This window comes from Mugil cephalus, chromosome 21, assembly GCF_022458985.1.
Source record: "Mugil cephalus isolate CIBA_MC_2020 chromosome 21, CIBA_Mcephalus_1.1, whole genome shotgun sequence".
Lineage (NCBI taxonomy): Eukaryota > Metazoa > Chordata > Actinopteri > Mugiliformes > Mugilidae > Mugil > Mugil cephalus.
The window spans coordinates 13,556,754-13,572,972 of NC_061790.1; the positions used below are offsets into that span (position 1 = coordinate 13,556,754).

At 44.2% G+C, this 16,219-nt stretch overlaps 1 protein-coding gene across 2 annotated transcripts in view; it reads left to right on the forward strand.

Annotated features, from left to right (window-relative positions):
• Window positions 1-15,931, forward strand: part of LOC124999039 (MAM domain-containing glycosylphosphatidylinositol anchor protein 2-like) — a 177,454-nt gene extending 161,523 nt beyond the window's left edge. For both annotated transcript variants that reach the window (XM_047573781.1, XM_047573782.1), the window contains exons 15-18: window positions 161-322; window positions 6,704-6,834; window positions 7,318-7,414; window positions 8,697-15,931. In XM_047573781.1, coding sequence (XP_047429737.1) covers window positions 161-322; window positions 6,704-6,834; window positions 7,318-7,414; window positions 8,697-8,785 — 479 coding nt within the window. In that variant the 3' untranslated portion in view covers window positions 8,786-15,931. The remainder of the gene's footprint in view (window positions 1-160; window positions 323-6,703; window positions 6,835-7,317; window positions 7,415-8,696) is intronic.
• Window positions 15,932-16,219: the final 288 nt, after the last annotated feature.

Here is a 16,219-nt window from a genome sequence, read left to right on the forward strand (position 1 = left end):
GAAGACCTATGATTTAGAGGTTGCTCCTCATAAAAGAGTACAGTGCAATTTTATCTTAAGTAAAGGGAGTAGCACAATGCAGAAATGTTTTTTTTAACTCTTACATGCATCAGGGTCCAGTACCTTCAAATGTGTTAACAATGCGTCCCTGTTTTTCAAGGTTTCTACATGTACATTGAGACTTCGAGACCACGCAAGGAAGGCGACCAGGCACGGCTCATAAGTCCATTCTTCAACGTGGCTCCTAAGAACCCTTACGGGATCACAAACCCGCCCGCCTACTGCTTCGGCTTCTTCTACCACATGTATGGAAAACACATAGGTAAGACGCATTCCTCATCTCCTACGACAAACTTCATACAATCGGCCACCAACTCACCGTGAAAGTGCATCTTCATCTATAGCCATTGCTCAATAAGTCATGAAAGATAGATTAGAATAATTATTCAATTATTCAATTTTGAAGAATCTGTTTCTGTTCAGCGCTTTTGGGTGATTAAGCAGCAAAGGCAACATCAAGTGGAGCTCAAATTACTTTGGCAATTCTCTGCTAAATGAAGAGGCTGGGTTGTTATTTGCGCGGAACTAAACACAGTCAATAGAGAAACACAGCAAGAAATTTTATTTACATCATCAAGCATCTGTGGGACATCACACACATCACGCTGGCTTTGAAGCTTAAATTGAGGGATGAGATCCTTGAAATTGCTGTCCTCCACGTACGTGTTTTCCAGTGGGGTCTTGATTGTGAGGGAGGAAGTTCAGTAGTCGTGTTGCAGAAAAACACTTTTTCATGTAAGGAACCGAGTTGTAGTCCTTTCCAGGGAGCTTGTCCCCGTGGTGGGCGCAGCGTGGAGTTTTGTGCTTTCGTGCACAAATTTTACAAGTGCAGCTGTCAGATGTTTGTAGAAAAAGATATCTCGTTTTTGCAACAAACCCCTTCAAAGGTCTGTACACAGATCCCGGGCATTAGCTCTTGCATTCGTTTCTGAATGTAGATAACAACCCTGTATGGCCCATTTGAAGATGGCGGAACGACTGAAGGAGCACTCCGTGGCTTACATCTGACTCTCCTCACCAGAGACCCAATCAGCCGACCGCAAGCACTCCTGTTCTGAGTGCGTGCTGTCTGCGGAGTTTGAGGTGGTTGCGCATTTGGGAGTGCTACGCCAGACTCGGTCTCAAGCACAAACACGGAAACTCATACATTGTTGTAGTGGTGAATGCTCTCTCTCGGCTTCGCCATCTGTCGTTAGTTACAGGTTAACAAAGCAGAGGAGGAGCACCAGAGGGCGGGGGTTGCAGGGTGATTTTTGTGGAGGCTGTTCACACATGAGAAATGATAATGATGATGCACTCAAAGCACTGTAGACAATATTTACAATAAGAACAAACACGTCCTGTTCTATGTGTCCTAGGATCATGTTTCAGGGGACCCGGAGGTACGGAAACTCTGATCTGTTCTGGCAGCCCCACATTTATCTATTGTTGGCCTTGGTTTAAACTACGGCCATGACTTTTAAAAGATTGCAGCATAATGATGACTTATGTGTCCTATTTGTTACACTTGGAACCAGAAAACCCCTTTCAGTCGTCAGCGTTCCAGCACCAATGTCTCAGGTCACTGCACTGCTGACGATGTTCAGGCTGCCAGCCCAAGTCTGTTCTTTTGGCATGCCCGCTTTTTATCCAGATTGGTTTTTAGAAAATCCAGGAAGAAAAATAGAACCTGGAAACCCAAATGAAATTGGATTCTAAAGTGCCTTTTGTGTCACTTTCAACACCACACGCAATTACGACGTTAAATAAGCCACTGGATTACCGAGCAGAATTCATTCTGCTAGTACCGAAGCAGTATGAAGGACAACATGGAGATTAAGAGCGCTGTGGCTACGGTACAGACAAACTCGAAGGAATTTACTTTAACAAGACCATTTAAAACTCCATCACTATTGGAGGTATGTAATTAATTATGCCCACATCTTAACCACAACAAATAGATTGGTTAGTTGGTAAGTCTGGATACACAAATGAGATCCAAAGATCTTTTTCTGAGAGAAAAGCTCATGTGTTAGACGTCTCAGATCTATGTTTTTGACCTTTGCGTGTTAAAACAATTATGTTGGCTTATTGCATGTAAGTAGGTGTAGATTTGAGCCAAATGAGTCGATACAGTGTACTTATGGGAACTTTGGTACATCGTTTTGTTAGCTCATTCTATGTTGCAGATAAAAACTACCCAACAAACAAGCAGAATAGTGAATAAAGACAAAGGACTGGAGGTCGCAGGTTTATGCGCACTGAACCTGAACCTGTCGACAATCTGAAATTATTTCCGACTGGCAATTTAACCCCTCTCCGTTTTGATTGCATTTATTTATTACGCGGCTGAGCTGAGGAAATGTAATGCACACCAGTGGTGTCTTTTTCAATCTTTCCTACACGCTGTCGATGAAGATACTTTTTCTTTTTTTTCTTTTTTTTTGGAAGATTTCCATTTGAGCATTACACTCATTTGACAAAAAAGACTGCCTAAGGTCTAAAATTTAACCGGGCTAGAAAAAGCTACGATATCCGAATATGTCGAGGCAGGGGGGCCGGACCAAACATCTGGAGAGGTGGAGGCACGGGAGGTGGTGAGAATATAAGGATAGAGGTGTTGGAGGGCGGCTCAGCAGGGAGATGAGAGCTCCTCCGGCTCCCTGCCGAGGTTGAGTAGGCCGTGACATTTCCAATTTGCTCAAATTGATCGCCAGCCAGACCCTCTCTTCCCCGCCCTCCCCATCTACGGTGAAGCCCATGCCCAGACTGTGGCATGTTATGATGAATGGGCTAAATGTCAAGGACTTGAAACCCCTCAGATCCTCCGTAACTACGCTCAATTTAATATTCTGCCTCTCTGGTAGTCAGAGAAATTCACGACTGAGCTTGGGAAAGTTTGTGATATCGTCTACCCAGACAAGTCGGTGCTTACGACAAATTGTGCAAATAATGTGTTCACATGCCATGCATTGCATGTGTTCTACTATCTGAGGGGAGTGTGTTTGAAGTTTGAAACCTTCTTGCATTTAGAGCTGTGACTCACGAAGCCATCAGCTCCGTCTTGAATCTCTGGGTGTGTGATGCCGTCGAGGTGAGTCACAGTCGAGCTGCGGCACCGGCGACGCTGAAGGCCAGAATCAGTCGATAAGGAGTCTCACCCACGCGCTGATGGGAACGGTGGCACAGGCTCAAAGAAACTCCTCCTTGGTTGGCTAGCGGGGGGAAACCTGAGACATGGTCACACTTAATTACTGAAGCGCACATCAAAGTTTGTCTATGTAGCCCGTGTCGCATTTGTTTATAGGATTTAGTCTCCAGCAAAGCGCACCAAGCGAGTCTGTTTCTACGCCTGACCTTCTGAGGAGCAAGGGAGTCATGTTTTCATTAGCAAGGAGGGTGGTAATGCACCTCAGCCCCCCCCCCCCTCTCATCCTTACTACATAATTGAAAATTTCCAGGAGCTATTTCCCACTGGACTCACATCTTTCTCTGCTCAGATCTCTTTAAATTTCACAAGTATCTGCTAAAGGTATTCCATAAAAAAAAATAAAAAAAATAAAGGATACTCCAAAGAATATACAGCATATGCCTTTGCTCAGGATGTGATGACACTGACATAACCACCTACATCGCAATGTTCAAAGAAAACGTGAGGCAGCCAGCTCAGCAAGAATCCTCCGACATCCTAAACACTTCAACAGGAGATGAAACCGCAGGTCATGTTCTGCACAAGAACTCATCTCTCACTGGAGATTGTGCTGTCGCGGGGGAAAGCGTACACCGCGCTGATGAGAGAATATGAACAGGCACATGCGGCACGGCTTTCCCTCGTTTCCACGCAGAGATGTTTTTTGAAGGGGTTTCGGGCGGTAATGAGGCACCTCGCTGAGGCAAAGATGCATCAAACGCGAGGTTGCCGTCCCACTGGCTGCAGCCTTTGCTCGCCAGTCGTGTTGACGCAAAAGGTTCTGCTTTCCATACTTGTGAAATTCACTTGACTTCAGAGCAGTGGTCCTACTGAGCTCTGCTATGGTGTCGATCCTAACCTGATTTGGATGCCGCTCCTGCTGGCCCACTGCGCAAGGATCTCGCCTTCTCCCTCTCTGTCTCCTTCACACTCTGCCTAAATTGCAAATAAAAAAAAAAAAACTAACACAATCTGTGATGTTTGGAGAGGAGGATAAAGTGGTTGCACTCAGTGTCATCATCTGACAGTTTTATATCAAAGCCCAGGGCCAGACAAGAGGTCTCCCTATGGGGAGTCTTCACTTCAGACTTTGTGTATGGTGTGTTCTGTCCCAATAAGACCTGGCATTTCTTTGTTATTGAAAGGGTTATATACAAATTCAGTTAACATCAAAATGTCATTCTGCATGACCCGGCCTAAACTTGAATTTTGGTGTTTTTGCCCGTGCAGCTTTAGCGGCAGTCCAACTGAGATCAAAATGGAGGCTAAATTGCTTGGAAGTAGTTTAAAGCTAATGATGAATTAGCAAGAATCATCCTCCCCTGGAAATGTGTTTACAGTCGCCAAAGAATTCTCATCACACTTTGCCCATTAGTGATAATTAATTTGGATTATCATGAGCTACAGAATAAGTTATCATCGCTCGCGCAACCGCGGCTTAATAAATGTATCAATTCAGATGACTCGGGCTTAACCTTTGCTACCGCTTGGCTCGGCTTCGCATGCAGAAGAATACATGAATTTAAAATACAGGAGACAGGGATGAATATTAACCTTAAATGTCCAATTTCACTTGCAATTAAACTGGAACCCACAACAGAGCCCTTTTATGTGGGTGGTTGTGTGGAGAGGAGAGGTACTTCAGAATAGTGCAGATGCTTTGCAGCTGTTATGACGAAAACACATTTGGTTACATTCATTTTTATTTTTTGACAAAAACCAACACAAAGATGTACACCCATCAGCCATAACATTATGGCCAGGACAAGTAAATCCCATTGACCATCTTGTAACAATATGATGTTTTGCTGGAAAAACTTTTGGACATGGTATTTGTGTGGACATTACTTAGACATGTACGACCGACCTAGACCAGACCAGACCCCCCCATAGTAATGACACTCCTTCGATCAAGTATCAAGTATCTGTGAGATGATCCATAGAGGCCACTCCCCTCAACCGATATGACCCAAAGACCCCCCACTAATAACATCCTGTTTCCAGACACCTCAGAAGACCCATGTCCATGCCCTGATGAGTCCCAACTGTTTTGGAGACACAGTGGAGAGCTATTCCATGTTAGGCAGATGGTTATAATGTAATGCTTGATCTGTGTATTTGAATTCTGTCATCCTTCTCATGACTCTGACCAGTCTCTCTGTGTTGTGCCATGGAAAAGCACCCCATGCTGCTACCTCCATGTTTCACTACAGAGTTTAGATCAGCAAGGTAACGAGCAATGACTCATGCTACCGTAGTGCTTGTAATCTTGTCCAAAAAGTCTTTTTTTTGTTTCAACAGACCACAGAAAGTTAGTTTCTGTGACTTAACTTAAGAGCGGCTTCTCACTGGCTGCTCCACCTTAAAGGGCTGATTGATCGAATGCAGCATTGAATGCTGTTGAGACGCTCGTCCTTCATGCAGCTCCTTGGACACGGTCAAGGCCGCAGTGTCATGGTCTTGTATTTATATACAGTTAGAGTTCAGTGACCTCCTCAAGGATACTTCGGCGTGAGGCCTATGTGTCAGGGATCAAATCCGCTCTATTACCGAGACCCAGCCTGCCCTTCTTTTCAGTGTACTTTTGAAGCACTGTTAGAGTGACTCTTGGATTTGTGGTCACCTCTATGACCAAGCACGTTCCTGTCTGGTTACTGAAGCTGGCCATCTCTAGTGAGAGTGTGAATGGTTTCTGACTTCTCGTATTTCACACTTACGGAAGCCGCTATGCTCCTGGGAAATACTCAAAGCTTTAGAAATGGTTTCATACTCTCGCCTTGATCTGTACCTCACCATAGATTTATCACAGGTCTTCAAAGAGCTCTCAGACTATCTGGCTTGGTATTAAATTTAACAGGATATACCTGATTTGAAGACACCACAGGAATGTCAGTTTTCTTTTGCTGTCATTTTGTCATTGGGTGTTATTGAGTGGTAGCTTGATAGTTTAAAATCTGCATCACAACGGGTCTGAATAACTCATGAACAATACAAAACTATGTAGTAATAACAAAAGTAGCTACGTGACCAAATCAGGCGAACTTAATTATTTGGTGTAATTCTTGAAGGAAACCTGATCGTTTGAACGCTTGTGTGATGGTCCACTGGAGTTGCGGTGCTTCCAGGACTGTGTTTAATTTTACACAAATCAAACCACTTAATTCCACACACAATAGGACAAAACCCTCACATGGCCCACATTTCCCACAGATTACCCTCTTTTCACGCAGCTAGCGACGACGTCCTCAGACAGATTTTATGAACTGCTGACTACTGAGAGGTGGTTACAATGGACTGATGACCTAGTTCAATCAAATAGCAGGGTGTTGTGTCAACCACAAGCACAAAATAACTGTCCGATAAAATTATTTATATTTATTATTATTATTATTAAGCCATTCTTAGTTTTTAGTTATTTAGTTCATGTCTATTGGAATCATGCTTGTGTGTGTGTGTGTGTCTCCCTCCATATAGGAACACTAAACGCCTTCCTAAAGCAGAAGGGCCAAACGACCTCAGAGGGTCCTGTGTGGTCGCTAAGTGGTAACCAAGGTGAGCGCTGGAAGCAGGCCAAAGTAAGCATCCACCCCACATCGTCCTTCCAGGTGAGCCCAAGATGCTTAATCAATCCAATATGTCGCCCTCTGTTTTCTTCTCTGACTGTGTTTGCATGGTATTAGTCTCCTTGGGGGATTTATATTGATATAGTGCTACACATGCCGTGACGTTAAGCAAAGGAGTTGACGGCGTCTATAGACACTGTTTGGTGCTGAGAAAGCAACAGCGCTCACAGTTTGCCATCAGGACGCCTAAACTTTGAGAGCAGCGAGTAAGGAACTGCAGCCCTCTCCATCATTTCTACAGCTTCGCTTCTTGGAAAGTAATTATAGTTTTCGGGGGTGCTTCTGTGTCTTTTCCCCGGTTCCCAGTCCCACGGCTAACTGTTTCAGTACCAGAATCGTTTTTAGCACATTAAATGCGGAAACAAACATATTGCCGCCTGCTGCATACTTTACGAAGGAGCAGTTTGAGCTTGCCTGCTTTCGTCATCTGCCGAGGCCGGACACGTAATGTTTTTCTCCGTGCAGGTCGTACTAGAAGGCGTCCGGGGACCAGGCATCGAGGGAGACATCGCCATTGATGATATCACGCTGGAGGAAGGGGAGTGTCGAGATCCACCGCCTAGTGAGTTGCAGCACACTTCTGCCTACTCCATCCCCTCTCCAGGTTCTCCACCTACCTCGCAGGACAAGGTTGAGATTTACGAGAGGGCTTCTAATCTTAGACAGTTGGCAGCATTGAACTCCCATCTCATGGGGGAAACATGGTTGCCGTGGCAACAGGGTTGTAATCACATGAATGATAGCCACGCTGGCTGAGTGGAGCACTGTAATTGCACCGCAGGAACACACAGACGGTAAAAAAAAAAAAAAAAAAAAAAAAACGAAAACGGGACAAAGAAAATGGCCTGCAATTGACGAGGTGATGCTGGTAGACAGACAAACACTGTTCCTTTGATTTAATTCCTGCTATTTATGATTGGGGAGAAATTATTCCCAGAAGCTTCTCAAGTGGACTCCTCTTTAACGCACCGTGGATAAATCACAGTAATCTGTTTTCATTTTTTATGTCAGTGGCGGAAAATAGCCAGACGTCTGAAGGAAACTCAAACAAAGAGGTGATCCCGGTCTGCAAGTTATTTTTCATCCGGATCCATTATGATTCAAAGCAACAACATTAATTCATTTGGAGTTAAAGTGGTGGTCGCACAGGCTGAGGAGTAATGCTATGAATTATGCAATTCAATCTCGCATGATGAATCTTACATGACTCTCTGTGATGTAAGAGGGAAAAAATTGAGAAATATCTCACGGGGGCTGATCCGAGGTGACTGATCTGACTGATGATGCTCCTCAAAAGGAATAGTTCAGAGCGACTGTTTCGGGATCGGCTCGCGCGGGTTAGACCTTTTGGGAGGTACACGCGTTTGCTTTATTTCGCGGAGTCAGTCGGAAAAAAGGTCAGCGTCTGTACATTTGAACAACTGATCTTCAAACCGAGCTGAGCAAACGGAATCACCGTGTTCTCCGAGCCACTCAGGGCCTTTTAGCAGTAACAGCTTATTAAAAGGTAGTAAAAGACGATCACGATGTTATTCATAAATAATTGGCTGCTAAGCTCGTTATGTAATAACTGCTTGTGTATGCTAGTTGTGTATTTGGCCGAGTATCACAATGTTAGCCAGCTAGAGACACTGAACGTAGAATCACCGCTTAATATTGCAGATGTATAAAGCTCTTGCTGCAGCTGCGTCTTTAAAATTTCATGACATCCACCCAAACATTTCTTATCCGATGCCCCTTTCTCTTTTTCTTTACTCTCTAGGTTCTCTTTTCGGCGTGTTGTGATATAAAGTTGGTCAGCTGGTATCGTTGTTTTCACTTAAACTGTGTCTCTTCTTATTCAGATCTCAGCTCCATGGCTCTGTCCACGCCCTCCCATATATGGCTGCTATGTGTCACCTTGGTTGTGACCCTCCTGGAAGGTCAGAGGTGACCCACTTCTCCGCCATCTCAGAGACGAATATTCAGACCCACCGTCTGTGAGCTACACCGTCGGCATCCAATCACCAAAGATTCATGCATCCTGAAAGCAGCAGGGTCCCCTGGCGGACCGCAGTCCACAGAGGGACCTCCGTTATCGGAAGAGAGAGAGAGAGAGTGAGAAAAAAAAAAAAGTAATAACGAAGATGCGCTAATTTTTTAAAAGAGACCTCTTTTACAGAAAACACTCCTTCGGTGCGGGACGTCTTTACGAGCACAAAGACAGGCGGGCGACGAGCGAGCCCTGACTTTGACAGCGGAGTTCACAAGCGTCAAGGGGGGGACAAGTTTGCAAAGCACAAGAACAATTTTCCGAAGCTGCGGACATCTCTTTGGAAGGCGGCGGAAAACGCAGACACTGCTGACTTTTTGATTACGAAGTAACATTTCCCCGCTCAACAAACACGTGGAATCAGACCTTTCTCTGTGTATCTTTATCTCCATTCCCCCGCATCAGACGCCAATCACCCGACACTTGTCTTTTTTTTTTTTTTCCACTCTTGCCCAGCCACACGTCACACCTTGGCATTTCCTTATCTGCTTGGTGCTGCACTGTCGAACAACAAGGACTCTGGCAACATTTAGTTCTGTCTGCTTAATCCCCTGTAGCTGCCTATGTATCTTTTAACACTGTGCTCACGAGTCCCAAGTGGCCAACTGACGGTATGGTGGCAGAACAATAAACGCGGAAGAATGAGCAGGGGTGTAGGCAGCTGGACCGGAGGGCAGGAAGAAGCTTAAGATGGAAGGAGGAGGAGGGGGAGGGAGAGGAGGAGGGGTGTATGAAGTGAGGAAAGAGTGGAGCGAGAGGAATAACAGGCAGAGAGTAGAGAAAGGTCCGATTAGCGAGCCCTGACTCGAATATTCAGTCAGCGGTCTGCCTGTGGAACAGAAGCCACTTTACTTTCTGCCATGAAACAAAGTGCCTTCAGGTTACAAACCGAATCGTGAGCCTGGGTGTTAATCAACATCGAACAAATCTCTGTTCATGTTTCCTCTGATGGGCTATTTTCTACACGTTTCTTTCGCCCCACAAGTGCTGACGGGAGGGCGCCGCGCGCTCAGAGGGAGTATCGGGGCTTCGCTACAGCTGGATTTTACTCCCGATGGGTTAGTCTGTATGTCTGTCTGTCTGTGTGCGTGCGTGTGGAAGTGTGTGTGTGGAAGCGTGTGTGTTCGTGTGCATGCGCCTGAGCATAATATAATGTGAGGGCAGCCCTGGCAGACCCCGAGCACAGATTTGGAAAAAGTTTGAGGGAAGAAAAAAAAAAAAAAAAAGCAGCGGCAGCAGTGAAAGTGAGGCTCTGGATCCTTTCTTTTTTTCCTATTTTTTTCCTTTTTTTTTTGCAGAAAGACAGATTAAGAGCATACAGGAGGATAAAGACGCTTCCTCCTCAAGTGAATACCCCACTCTCTCTTCCCACATTTCTCCTGACCCGGCGGGCGAGCATTTTTTTTAAAACAAAAGGACGACCGCTGAATAAAACATTGCGATGTACAGGGAGGAGAGTAGCACGGACTTCCGGGACTGCAGGCTCTTCGTCAGGGCGAGACGGCTCGTCCCTGTCCTCCGCCATTTATATGGAACTATACGAGAATAAAAGATAATAATGACCATAATAATAGTCATGATATTTTATTACTCTAGCGAGAATGTTTCTCTGCTTTTACACAAACTGTGAAGATTGACTGTGGAAGATCTACCTGAGACCATAACCTTAACCAGCGGGGTTTTTAAAAAAAAAAATGTATTGTAAAAAAGAGAAAACAAGAAAATGAAAAATTCCGTTCATTGTTGGTTATGACAAATGTTTTGAGGACTTGTGTCTTGTTTCTTATTTTTATTTTATTTTTTCTGTTGAATATGACTTTAACTTCCTTTCTCTTCTTGTTGTCTCCCTTTGCATTGCTGAAATATCAAAGCCGATGGAAGCATAAGAAGTAAACCAATTTGGTAAATGTATAACTTGTAAATGTTAAAGAAGCTCTATTCAAAGGTTTATGATAAATGTTTTATGTTGGAGTACAGGAAGCACAACATACAGTTTTAAGGTCTCGACATATGAAAAAAAAAAAATCCATTTTCTATTCCTCTGCACATGCGTGACCTGCTCCCACCAATTCAGGCTTTTCAACTTCTCTAAAAACAAGTCTGTATTAAACCAACAGCAAAACTGACCCTTTTCTACTTGCTATATCCGTGTTTCTTGCGCAGCCACAACAACACTTGAGGGACGCGGGCGGGAACACGGTAGAGAGGAATCCCCCCGCGGCGGCGGACTGTGCGATGGTTTCGGTCTCGGTGTTGTGGTCCAGCATATGTAGCCTCTTCAGTGGAAGCCTGGGTTAGTCTGAGTGGGTTGTGTACATGTGTGAGCGTAAAGCTGTGTACAATAGGTGTGATTAAGAAACTGATACATGTAAAGAAGATTAATACGCTAAGCAAAACAGAGCAGAATGATGAGCATTTCAGGGCATCCTCATGATATTGTTACAGCCTGTATGATGTTATTACAGATACATTACCTGCTATCCATTTCTGTTTTCTTTTTTACATATATATATATATAGTTTCACACATTTTCATTTCAAGTGTAGGATCATACTGAATGTAAATGGAGTTCTGGGGAGTTCTTTAGTCTCACGGTCTTACTAGATATAACGTTTTACTAAAACATTTGGGTTTTCTGTGTGCTTTTGACGACAAGAACTTTTTATAGGTTGCTCTGGACGCGTTGAGAAGTTCCTCTCTGACTTTGACCAGACTTTGACACAATTTCCAAAAATATAAGCTCGGATAAAACGTCCATTAGCCCGCTGCTGTATCCTCCCGTGGTATAGTGGGTGATGATAAGTGCCAAAGTGCCCCGAAACGGTCGTCACTGTTGCCAAGTATGGATATGAGTTTGTTGAGAAATTTTGGTAGCTCCTTTAGCCTCCCTGAGCACCTGGTTGGTTCATGTCAAGAACAGAAGATCAGGACATCAGCATAAACGTACGTGAATGATCAGAAATTCCGGCTGGGTTTAAATGAAAGAAAAATACGCGTTTGACACTTTTAAAGGAGTAATTTGATCTTTTGGGAAACAGGCAGGCAGCCAGCAAAGACAGCTCCCAGCCAAGAAACACTCCAGCCCAGCATCCCATCAAACCAAAACTTGTAGATCAAACTAAAAGGATTTAAATGAAATTTAGGTTACGCCCACACTGACACAGGTTTGTTTTTTGAAATCCTTTGCTGCGTTGCCAGCGTGCGTCCACCACTCGGAGACAAGAAACGCACTCGTCTCCTTGTCCAACTCTTGACAAAATGTCCAAACGCTGCTTTAAAATAACCGAGTTCAAAAGTAGTCAAACTCTCTCCTGTTTATGTGCTTCGTGAATATCAGATTTACATCAGTATCAGCCTTTCAGACACTAGAGCAGACCTCACTTCTGTTCAAGCAGTGTGGCTCATACAATGAAATACTGGGTACATTCATGCAAATTGAACATTTTCATTTGGGTTAAGAAAATATTGTGTAATTTCTCAGAAACCGCGGTTGAAATGGCACCGCAAAACGGATCATTGTTTATTTACACGGCGTTGCAGCTCTCACCGTGTCCTTGATTTCCATATCTGTGCGATTCACCCACTCAGCGGCAGCCTCTGCCCTCCGCTGTGTGCGAGGGACGCGAACCCTGCGCGTGGCGTGCGCAGCCCGAGCTGCTGTGTTTTCTTGATAAAAAGTCCTCCAAGCCACTTCAAAAGTACAATTGGGATGGATTAACAGTTCCTGAATATGTAAACAGTGTTGTGTGGCACTTTACTCTCTAACAGCGCTCACTGTTGGTTTTGATGATGAGAGGCGTCTGCAGGGTGGAAGGTGTGAAGTGTGCATAATCTAACAAGAGGAATTTCTGCGTTACTTTGGGTGCTGGAGTTTAATGCAACCACATCCTCCGAGTGTTTTGTTTTTACATCTCTGTGCACACAATTGTTTTTTATTACGAATCTGCATCTGCTTTCTCTGTAACGTGAAGCATTTATTTATTTAACATTTTATCTGCCAGAATCGTGGAGCTCTGTGTCTCCTGTACTGCCCCCAATACAACTGTTATAAAAACTACATTTCCCAAATTGAGCATAGCACAGAGCACTAAACTCATTGTGCTTCAACATCGCGGAGTGGCTGTCAGCTGACCAGTAATGTCCAGTCATCTTTACTTAGGTGTTCATAGCTGGACACGTTTTACTATTATGCTTCCCTCATCTGTTAACTACTCTTCTATGTTTCCTACGCTGGGTTGCCCACTTCTTAACTTGCTAAACTGCTAACCTCTCGATGCTAACAGTTGCCTAGACGCCATGTTCTCATCAGTGTTGCTAGATAACGTCTTTCCAGCCCAATAGCTGTTTAAAAATCTGCAGAAATGCGCACAAAAGTTGCCCAAAATATTACTCTAGATAAGGGCAGCTGGAACAGACGTACCAAACCGCGCTTCTGTGAAGTATACGCATCTTCCTTTTTACACACACGCACTTTCTTGGAAAGAGTAAATGCACTTTGGTTTTGTTTCAAATAAGCGTTAAAAAGTAATTAGAATAAAAGAAAAAAACTGCCTAAATTTTATTCATCTCAGCAGGAAACCTTCCAGTCTGGCAACACTGTTTCCCCCGGCTCACAGCTGATCTTACCATTTCCAGTGGTTTTACCCATTTACAAACTCTTCATGTCCACGTGTCATTAATCATGTACAGTTTTAACCGTATAAGCATTTTTCTGCAAATGCCTTGATGTAAGCGTCTCTCACTGTTCTTTTAAAAGTTGCAGTGAGTGCGTTTCATAGATTTTTACCTCCACCGTAATAGATGCACATGAGTGGGTCCAAATGTTAGGGCAGCAGTCAAATAAAACCACTAGAGTTAGTACAGCACGCGGAATTTTCCATAAAATTGAGTCGACAGGGGAGAAAAACAAAGGCCGGACCACTAAAGCTCATAGTCATGAAAAATACTGCCCATTATCAAATGAAGCATTTGGGTCAGTTGTGCAGCTGTGTTGCATTACATCGCGCCGGTCACAGCCACTCGAGAAATTGCCTTTTTTTTTTTTTTTTCTGCTGTAACGTTGCTGCAAACAAGTCAATCCTTATTGCATGGAAAAAAAAAAGGCAATAAACATTCGGCTGGTGGAGGGAGGGAGGGGAACAGGCTGCTGCACTTCATACGGAGACACAAACTGTGCTTTCCTTTCACGCTGTCATTTCCCCTTCCTTCTTGATGGAATTGCATTTTTGATTTGATTCCTTTGTGCAACTTTAACGGGACCGTTTCGTGAGACATGGGGACAGACGAGAATTTGTTTCCAGCGCTTTTTCCTTCTGAAAGTCTCCCTTAAAAGTCTGTCATTTCCATTTGCGCGTTGATGAATACGTGAATGGTTAATGCAGCTGTGCATGAGTGTACCCAGCGCTCACGTTAATGCCATTAAAAAGGAGGAGGTGGTGCTGCAGCGTAGAACGGTGCGGCCCATCAGAGCGTGTGCATGCTACAGACTGGACATTACCGCAACATGCAGCACACTAAAACAATTTCCCAGGGCTTTGGTGAATCTGATTAAATGTATTCGTGTGAGAAGAACTGGTGGCTACGAGACTAAATACAATTTATTTTAAAAAGTATTAATCTTAATTCCTAAAAGGTGCATACCTAGTTATATTTAAAAATACCTTGCTTAAAGAGGAAATTCCTGTTCAGCTACTCTGCTAAATTGAAGCACTTTCCAACTATAACATAGTTAAAAAGGTGTTTTAAGCTATAATTTTTTTTGCATAATGCTCATTTAGCTGTAGCTGCCATTACCTGTAGATTTATCCGAATCAGAAAAGCCTTTATTTATCCCAGAGGGGCAATTAGGATTCTTATTCTTACCTTGTATTTAACCTTGTGCTTTGAGGGTTGCTAAAAGGAACACTCGCAACATTTGGAAATGTTCTCATTTTCTGTTCAATCCAAGAAGGGCTCTGTCACATTGTGCCATTCATCGCGCTATTTTAGCTCCCCGAAAAACCATTCAATTCCGCCAGCGTGGTATAATTGCCCCCGGTAGCTCTGATTATCGCCATCCACACCGCCCCGCCTGCAAGACATTAGTTCAGCAAAGAGGACCGGTGCCAAAGGAGGGCGGACATTGTGGCGAGGCCGGCAAAATTGGCAGTTGCGGTGGATTCGGCGGCGTTCGTTTGAACGACTCGAGCTGCAATGAAATGTCCCTCGTGTCAAACCTGAAACATTGCTAGAGAACTACAGATTTTTGTCTTCTTCTTCTTCTTTTTTTTTTTTTTAAGAGTAAAATCGCCACCTTAACACAGTGAGTTTCTTTTACCTCCACACAGCAGCCAGGCGGCGGTGAGTGACTTCCCGACGGGAGGCTGACTGCAGCCTCGCTAAATAACTGGAGAAGCCAGACACGTTTCAATGATCTCATTTTACTCTGTCAGGGGAAAAGCAGTGTATCGCTATTTGAAGGCATGGCTGCTCAGTGTGACAACTTTACCAGCACGAAAACTGCCACCTCTCAGTACCCTCTCTCTCTCTTTCTCTCTCTCTCTCTGTCTCTCTGTCTCTCTCTCTGGTGAACATTGCTGCTTTTTGATGGCTACCCTCTTCTCGCTGTCTTCTCTCTGTCTCCTGATTGGGAATCACAGGCCAGGCAGGAGCAACATGTATGCACGCACAGGCTCCAGTTATTTGCCGTCGGTGCAGATGACTGCGCGCGGGGTGACAATACGAGGACGTTTGCCAATCAAATCCACCCATACTCCCCCCCGCCCGACAAACACACACACGCACACACTCCCCGCTCGCTCTTGAACAGACCCATACTAAAATTTGATGCTGTGATATCAAGGTTGTTGAGAAAGCTGTGTTTCAGTGATGTTATTTATCTTGTTCTGTGCCAACACCCTGTAATGATGACCTGTCACTCTTCTCTGTTTTGTGCTCTATATTTATATACGATCAGGCTTCTTTTTCACTGTATTTCTTTGGATTTATCACCCATTTTTTGTGCCATACCTGCAACTAATGAAAAAAATAAAGAAAAGGAATATTTTACAAACTGTGTCACATAAATTTTACAGTATGAGGCTAGAACATAGTAAAGCAGACTAGGAAAGAGTATAATATAATGTCCCACATATACGCTCCTGTGTCTGCGGCCCGCCTGTACTTCACACCTCTTTCCCTATAGTTTCTCAGAGCGAGAGCCAAGTTATTCCCACAGTGACCACTCGAAAAAGCTGGAAACAAAAGCTTCTGATTTGTGCAAATTGCCCCTTTAACGGCACTTCCCAGTTTTGCGGCTCTTCGCAGGGACTATCGCGCTTGTTTTCCTCTCAACGC